At 36.2% G+C, this 8,784-nt stretch overlaps 1 protein-coding gene across 2 annotated transcripts in view; it reads left to right on the forward strand.

The window, feature by feature from the left end:
• Positions 1 to 4,816: 4,816 nt before the first annotated feature.
• The window catches only part of LOC121238382 (beta-galactosidase 8), an 8,575-nt gene continuing 4,607 nt past the window's right edge, over positions 4,817 to 8,784 (forward strand). The window contains exons 1-12 of one of the 2 annotated variants that reach the window (XM_041135232.1): positions 4,817 to 4,974; positions 5,093 to 5,469; positions 5,547 to 5,642; positions 5,927 to 6,039; positions 6,184 to 6,250; positions 6,339 to 6,431; positions 6,541 to 6,684; positions 6,865 to 6,953; positions 7,121 to 7,226; positions 7,376 to 7,463; positions 7,724 to 7,842; positions 7,999 to 8,160. In XM_041135232.1, coding sequence (XP_040991166.1) covers positions 5,305 to 5,469; positions 5,547 to 5,642; positions 5,927 to 6,039; positions 6,184 to 6,250; positions 6,339 to 6,431; positions 6,541 to 6,684; positions 6,865 to 6,953; positions 7,121 to 7,226; positions 7,376 to 7,463; positions 7,724 to 7,842; positions 7,999 to 8,160 — 1,242 coding nt within the window. In that variant the 5' untranslated portion in view covers positions 4,817 to 4,974; positions 5,093 to 5,304. Of the gene's footprint in view, positions 4,992 to 5,092; positions 5,470 to 5,546; positions 5,643 to 5,926; positions 6,040 to 6,183; positions 6,251 to 6,338; positions 6,432 to 6,540; positions 6,685 to 6,864; positions 6,954 to 7,120; positions 7,227 to 7,375; positions 7,464 to 7,723; positions 7,843 to 7,998; positions 8,161 to 8,784 lie in introns of both variants that reach the window. The other variant, XM_041135233.1, reaches the window with a different exon arrangement.

Here is an 8,784-nt window from a genome sequence, read left to right on the forward strand (position 1 = left end):
GACAGTACAAAAAAAAAAAATGGTTGAGAGACCCGTCTTAACTAACTCATCAGCAAGTAACTAACAAAAGTTAAAAAGAATTCTAACCACTAGATCACATGCAAGAAATATTTTAATCACAAATTTTTTTTTTATAAAAATAAATTTATAAATTGACATGATTTAAAATTGTATATCAAATTATAAAATTATTTTTATTATAAACTAAATATAACATATCACAAAAAATTTAGTTGGTTTGCAAACTTAATTTTATGAAATCTTTTTTACCTATATCACTTTCGTCGGATAAACTATCCAAACCATCTTAATTAAATGCATTCACTTCAAATCCAACACAACTTTGGGTTATATTTCGTAAAGAGAAATGATATAGTAACATAAAAATTTTGTAAAAGTGAATTCATAAGTTGACATACCTTATATGGTATGTTAGATTGTAAAATTATTTTTATTATGAAGAATATGAATATAATATTTTTCTTTAGTAGAAAGTTATTAAATAAATGGTTAAGATGATTTGTAGTGAATAAATAAATTAAAGGCGGTAGTTGGCGTTTTGAATGGACACATCCAATAAGTTTTCACTAAAAGCCGATTTGGATTTAGAGATGGGTTGAGATAAATTACTATTTATAAATTTCAACTCACAAATCTCACTATTATTCACAAACCATCTCAACAAATAAAATTTAAATTCATGCATCATCGAAAGTGTCCACATTTCCTTCATGATTCCCTAAGTTGTTGTTGTTGCGTCATACCTTGGTATATATGATCAAACCAAAGAGAAAGATACTTCAAATGTTGCCTTTTCCTTCCCACTTATCCAAAACCAGAGTCTCTAATTCCATTCCTAGCAAATTTGGAGCTTCACACCCAAAATCAAAGAGTAAGATACTTCGCCTCATTTATTTTCACAAACATTCTCATCTCATCTAATTATTACAATTTTTTCTAAATTTTCATATAAAATAAAATAAATAATTCAACTTTTTCAAATCTCAAAATAAAAATAATATTGAAAAGAAGTTATTCAAGACCATGTGATTGAGTTCTTTGAAAAGCTTCTCTCTGAGCAGGTGGGGTGGAGGCCTACTTTGGATAGATTGATTTTTGACACTATTGAGCCAGGGGATGTTGCTAGGATGGAGAGGGCTTTCGAAGAGGAAGAGGTCTATGATGTAGTAAGGAAGATGGCAAAAGATAAAGCCCCTGGTCCGGATGGTTTATCTATAGGTTTTTTCCAAGAATGTTGGGAGATTATTAAAGAAGATCTCTTGAAGGTGTTTCAGGAGTTTTTCTTGGTAAGAAAATTTGAAAAAAGTCTCAAAACCACTTTTCTTGCATTAATCCCTAAAAAGGTAGGGGCCATTGAGACTTCAGATTTTCAGCCCATTAGTTTAGTGAATGGTGTGTATAAGATCATTGCAAAAGTGCTTGCCAATCGACTAAGTGGGGTATTGGGGAAGATCGTTACTAAGCCTCAAAATGCTTTTGTTAAGAGTAGACAGATCCTTGATGCGGCTCTTATTGCCAATGAATGTTTGGATAGTAGATTGAAGGCTGGCAACCTAGGGATTATGTGTAAGCTAGATATGGAAAAGGCGTATGATCATGTTAATTGGGATTTCCTTCTTTATTTATTGGGTAGATGTGGGTTTGGAGAAAGGTGGAGGTCTTGGATCAGTTGGTGTATTTCCACAGTACGTTTCTCTGTTTTGATCAATGGCAGTCCAGAAAGTTTCTTCCCGAGTTCTCGTGGTTTGAGACAAGGGGATCCGTTATCTCCTTTACTTTTCGTTATTGTCATGGAGGCACTAAGCAGGATGATCTTGGCTTTAGTGACTAATGGATTTGTTAGTAGCTTTCAGATTGGTTTGCCGAGTAGGGGTATTACTACTATTTCTCATTTGCTGTTTGCAGACGATATGCTTATTATGTGCGAGGCTGATCAAGGCCAGTTGAGGGCTGTGAAGGCACTGTTGCTTTGTTTTGAAGCTATGTCTGGTTTAAAAGTGAATTATGATAAATTCGAGATGGTGCCGATTGGAGAAGTTCAAAATATAAGGGAGTTGGCTAGCACACTGGGTTGCAAGATAGCAGCTCTTCTTATGACTTATCTGGGATTACCACTGGGTATAGCATCGAGGGCACGCTCGATTTGGGATACAGTAATTGAAAAAGTAGAGCGGAGATTGGCAGGGTGAAAAAGAATGTACTTGTCGAAAGGGGGCCAGACAACGTTAATCAAAAGTACACTTTCTAACCTACCCACCTACTTTCTATCGTTATTCCCTCTACCGGCAAGTGTGGTGGGTCGACTTGAGAAGTTACAGAGAGACTTTCTGTGGGGGGTTATGGGAGATGAGTTTAAATTCCATTTAATCAAGTGGGAGATGGTGTGCCGTCCTATCTCTAATGGTGGTTTGGGTATTAGAAACCTGAGGTTGTTCAATCGGGCGTTACTTGGCAAATGGTTGTGGCGATATACCAAGGAACCCGATACTTTATGGAAGACTGTGATAGAGAACAAATATGGTAATTTAGGAGAGGGATGGTGTACTAGAGAAGTTAGAGGGGCCTCTAGAATGGAGCTATGGAAGCATATTAGAAGAGGGTGGGAGGTTTTCCATCGACACACTAGATTGCAATTGGGGACAGGTTCCAAGATCAGATTTTGGAAGGATGCTTGGTATAGTAGCAGTGTTCTACAAGATATGTTTCCTACTCTTTTCCTGATTACAAGTGCCAAAGGTGCCACAGTGGCGGAGGTTATGGAAGTCTCAGGTAGGAGCATTCACTGGAACATCAATTTCAATCGAGCGGTATAGGATTGGGAGATGGGGAGTTTTGAAGATTTTTATAGTCTCTTGTACTCTTGCCATCCAAATATCCAGAATGAAGATGCTTTGTGGTGGAGTCTTACAAGGAAGGACGTGTTCACTGTTCATTCTTTCTATAAGGTTCTCTCAAAAGTTCCTGAAATACAGTTTCCATGGAGAAGGCTGTGGCGTCATAAGGCTCCTCCCAAAGCTCTTTTTTTTTGTGTGGACAGCGTCTTTGGGTAAGATTCTCACAACGGATAATCTGAGAAAAAGGAGGATAATCATTACCGATTGGTGCTGTATGTGTAAAAGCAGGGGTGAGTCGATGAATCATTTACTCTTACATTGTGAGGTAGCCAGGAATATGTGGGATGAGGTGTTCAAAAGAATGGACTTAGCATGGGTTATGCCGGAAAATGAGATGGATGTATTGGCTTGCTGGACCTCAATTAGAGGTGTGAGACAGATTAGAGCGGTTTGGAAGATGATCCCTATCTGTATTATATGGTGTTTATGGCAGGAGCGCAATGGGAGGACTTTTGAAGACAAAGAGAGAACCATGGCGGAGCTAAAACTGTTATTTTTTAGGACTTTTTGTACTTGGGGCATTACTGTGGATTTTAATGGCATGGACCTTCATGACTTTTTAGTTGCTAATGTCCCTACATAATTAGGGCGTTTCTATCTTTGTAATTGACAGTTGGTGCTTTTAATAAATTCTTATTTACTTATAAAAAAAATATATATTCCAACAATATTTTATTCAACTTTTAACTTTTATCTCAACTTATCTATTATATCAAAGGCCTGTGACCTGATTTGTATAATCCTTAATCTCCAAAATAGAGGTTTAGAGTTCGAAACCCTCATCCTCCAAAAGTATTAAAAAAAAAAAAATTCATCTCATTTACGAAAACAAACGAGTAAACCTTACCTTTTATGTTTCTTACACCATTTCACAATGACTTTGAATCCCAAAATACAAGGAGTTGTGTTCAAATACAGAATCAAAGTATTTATTTTATTTTACAAAATGCAAGGAGTTCTTTGAGAAATTTTGCATAACCCAAAAATTAAAGGGAGTTTTTTAAGGAAAAAATACTGGAAACCAAACTCAAAACAAAAATTAGTTCAGAAAATAAAAAACCAAATGAACCCTTAACCCAAAGGAAGAAACAAGATTAGGGCTTTTAATCATTTTAAATTCATGCCGTCGTTCAATTTAAAATCAAACTATCATGATATGAAAACTAGATAGAAGAAGACGAAGAAGAAGACAAAGGTAGTGCTTTAATATGTAATATATTAAATAAATACTATTTATTATTATTTTAATTATTATCTTCTCAAAATCTTTTGACATAATATTAAATGATTAATAAATAATTTTTTAATTATTTTATGTCTCAAAAATATTACTCCTTATATTTATTTCAACTTTTAATATAAATATTAGTTCATCTGCCCGGTTAAAGGGGGATAAAAACTGTTCATGTGACAATTATTTCACAATCAATTATGTAATAAAATAATAATTTTTTAAATTTCTTTTGACCTCTGTTTTAACTAAAATGTGACGTGCAGCGACTTTTATATATTTTTTTGTACATTTTATTTATGTAATTAATTGTATTATTTTTTTAATATAAAATAATTATTTTAACTGATCACATCATTAAAATATTCAAAAAATATATAAAAATGACGGTAGATGATAGAACTCTTGTTTTAAAAAGATGTGTTTAAAAATTTAAAAATAAGAAATTATCAATATTAAGAATTTATGAGAATAAAAAGGAGCCTTACGCGTTTGCCAACTGCCAGAAAAGGGACACTAATCAAATGAAACAGAGCTGAAATCCTCAGCAGCTTGAGGGCTCAGGAACTACGAGAATCACTTAACTGTTCTCCACGTGTGCTCCTACTTAGACTGTTCACAACTTCCTCACATATCTTCCCCTGATCCCATGCACATACGATTTCTCCCAACTCTCTATATAATTATAGCCATGCCATTACTGCCGTTTATCTAACTTGAAAGCAGACAAGGGAGTGGCTGAGCTGAGTTCTACAGAGAGAGTGTCTGATAAAGGAGAAGACGAAAACGACGGCCGGGATGACGGTGATGATGCACTCTTAGTCGGAGGTGACGTGTGCTCTCCGGTATAGGGATGGGATAATGGATATATATCTTTTTTCGTCTCAAGCTTTCTGTTCCTTGCTTTGTATTCGATTCCCTGGACTCCAAGTCTTTGCTATTTAAGGCGGGCAAGCAACACGGCCATGTGAAACACATCGGTAAAGATGGCATCAGCTGAAGCAAAGCAAAGGAATGTTGCTTAAGAAAAGCAAGAAAACTTGCTTTTAAGCCATTAACTACTGTTTCAGAACCCAAACCGTGTATAAATTGTACAGATAAGAAACTAAAGAGGAAAAAAGTCCCATCTTGAAAGTGAGTAAAGGCGCGCGTCCTGCCATGAGAGGGACTGGGTTTCTGTTGGTTTTCTGCTGGGTGCTCGGCCTGCTGGCCTCCACGTCGTTTTGTGGCAATGTGACGTACGATCACAGAGCGCTAGTGATCGACGGCAAGCGCCGGGTCTTGATCTCCGGCTCCATTCATTACCCTCGTAGCACTCCCCAGGTGCCAGCCACACTTGGACTCTCTCTCTCTGAAGCTCGGTCTCTCTTCCTGTTACTAATTGTTCAATGTTGTCGCAGATGTGGCCGGATTTGATACAAAAATCTAAAGACGGAGGATTGGATGTGATCGAGACTTACGTTTTCTGGAACTTGCACGAACCAGTTCGAAACCAGGTTTTTCTCTCTCTTATATTTTATTTTTAGTTGCCGGCACTGTTTCTGCCGCTGGCGAATTCCTTGATGCTTCGTTATTTTGATCGGAAGAAATGCGGAAAGAATTATGGAGTTCAAACTCTTGAGCTGATTCATGTTAGTTACAACTTAAAAAGTTAGAACCAATAAAGCAGATAAATGTTACACAGTTCCCCAAATTGCAGAGCTTTCCATATTTAGGGAAAAAAGAAGATAAAATAACAAACTTGCTTGATTTCGAACTGACATACTTGACAACTGTGCAGTATGATTTTGAGGGAAGAAAGGATTTGGTGAAATTTGTGAAGACAGTTGCTGATGCTGGTCTTTATGTTCATCTTCGTATCGGACCTTATGCATGCGCGGAATGGAACTATGGGTAAAGATTCTAATAGAATCTTAGTGCATGGCTGTTCTTGTCTTTTGGCGGGAAAGAAAGAAGCTGACTTGATAATTGCTGATCTTGACTATGATCTAAAGTTTTTTCTTATATAATCATTTGTATGTTTCAATTCTTGAACAGTGGTTTTCCCGTCTGGTTGCATTTTATTCCTGGAATCCAGTTTCGAACTGACAATGAGCCGTTCAAGGTTCTCAAGCTCACCCTGCTTTGTAATAACAGGCTCCTGTTTTGGTATTTTCTTAACTTTAGTCTTTGATTCCAAAACTCTGTTTCAGGCAGAAATGAAGCGATTCACAGCCAAGATTGTGGACTTGATGCAGCAGGAGAAACTTTATGCCTCTCAGGGTGGACCCATCATTTTATCTCAGGTCAATTGGGGCTGCTCAGTACAATGATTCCTAGATGATCTCAGATTGAACTTTTGGTTTCTGGAAATCAGTATGGCTGTTGATTGTTATTTTTCTTTACTTACGCCAGATAGAAAATGAGTATGGAAACGTAGCTTGGGCATATGGGCCTGCGGCTAAATCATACATCAATTGGGCAGCAGCCATGGCTCTGTCTTTGGATACAGGGGTGCCTTGGGTCATGTGCCAGCAAGCAGATGCTCCTGATCCAATCGTGAGTTTTTGTCATCTTACCTTGCGTGGAATTTATCAACTGACTTATAATAGATCATGGGCACAGCATAAATTTATACGTATGGTTGACCAACTTACATCAGATTATCTATACCAATCTGGGAATTTATTTTAGCCACTTGGCTTGCTATAACTTTTTTTCAATCTCGTTTACATACAGATTAACACTTGCAATGGATTTTATTGTGACCAATTCAAACCTAATTCTAACAAGAAGCCAAAAATGTGGACTGAGAATTGGAGTGGATGGTAAGCTAGCCCTTTACTTCCTGACAATCTGGTAGTTAGAATGAGGAAGCTGTTCCCCTGGATATGAATTGATCACATATATCAACATCGAGCTCTAATTTTATTTTTTGCTGGAAGAAAATTTTGTTCTTTTACCAGAGACCTTTTCTACTTGTATCGAATTTTAGGTTTCTCTCGTTTGGTGGTCCTGTACCCTACAGACCTGTGGAAGACCTCGCATTTGCTGTGGCTCGCTTTTTCCAGCTTGGTGGAACTTTCCAAAACTATTATATGGTACTGGAATTATATTGGTAGTTTATGATGGCTTGACATAGTTTTTTTTTTTCAATGATCTCCTTGTTTTTTAGGATAAAATCCAGTCTAAACTGTGACACACAAAAATATGAAGTGCTGAATTAAATTTGTTGGTTGCTCTTGAACAGTATCACGGTGGGACTAACTTTGGCAGAACTACTGGTGGACCCTTCATTTCCACAAGTTATGATTACGATGCTCCAATTGACGAGTATGGTATGATATCGATTCATCTTTCATATATCTGGTGTTTAGAATGTAAGAGTGAGAGTTATGTGTGTGGATGCTCTCCAGGTCATCAATTACAAACAGTCTAACTAACATTTTCTGTCAATGTGATGGTTAGATGATCTTGCAAGCACTTAGAATGTTCTTTTTATATCCAAAAAAAAAGTTGTATAATAGCCCATAGTTACTTGGTTTCATAATATACTAGGAAAACTCTTTTCTCTTAATGAATACCCTATATGGTGCAGGGATTCTTAGACAACCTAAGTGGGGCCACTTAAAAGATGTACATAAGGCGGTAAAGCTTTGTGAAGAAGCATTGGTGGGCACTGATCCAACAGTTACTTCTCTTGGTCAAAACTTAGAGGTACCTTTATTATTCATTTACAATCATTCCATTTGTTAGAAAGGCCACTTCTATTTCATGCTTTAAATGAGTTTATGTTTTGAGGCGTAAGGTGTAATCTTTCATTTTTTTTAAGTAAAATGTTTTTAATTAGCATGGTTTTATTTTGAGTTTCAGGCTGCAGTTTATAAAACAGGATCTGTGTGTGCTGCTTTTCTTGCTAATGTGGGCACCCAATCTGATGCAACTGTGAATTTCAATGGTAATTCATATCGCTTACCTGCATGGTCTGTCAGCATTTTACCTGACTGCAAGAATGTAGTTCTTAATACCGCAAAGGTATGCCTTGTTACTCATGAACTTCCAGTGTATCTTTTTGCCTCACAACTCCCTCTATTTCTTCCGGAAAATATGAATCATGATTAGTTTTTCTTAGTTAGATGTGTAGCTCCATTCCACGGATTTTCCTTCAGAAGTTTATTATTTATGTATTAATCTGTAAATCTTCTACTTGTATCGGCATAATTGATTGTTCCTAAATGATTTCATTGTTAACAATATTAATATGGGTTATGTCTGGATGTTGATGAGCTTCTTTTAAATGCTGGCTTTGCTTAGATATTTGCTTGCTATTTTCAACTTGCAATGGGTTCTTTGGTAGTTCATAATTTCCATTGATTGTTCTGGATTTACTTCTTTCACTGGAAGACTAGATGTGCATATAGCTGAAATGTGGACACAAACAAACCATCTATTATTTTTAAACATTTGCATACTAGTTTTCCATATATTATGTTGATTTTTCTTCAATGGATATTTGTGAGCAACTTTTTTAAATGACTTTCAGCACTAACTTTTATAGAACGATTTCAAGACATGTAATCTTTGTAAGAAGTTATTTTCTATTATTATGCAAAAAAGTTAAATCCATTGGTTTCTAGTATTTTAGAAGTTTTCAATTAC

The sequence above is a fragment of the Juglans microcarpa x Juglans regia genome, chromosome 7D, assembly GCF_004785595.1.
Source record: "Juglans microcarpa x Juglans regia isolate MS1-56 chromosome 7D, Jm3101_v1.0, whole genome shotgun sequence".
Lineage (NCBI taxonomy): Eukaryota > Viridiplantae > Streptophyta > Magnoliopsida > Fagales > Juglandaceae > Juglans > Juglans microcarpa x Juglans regia.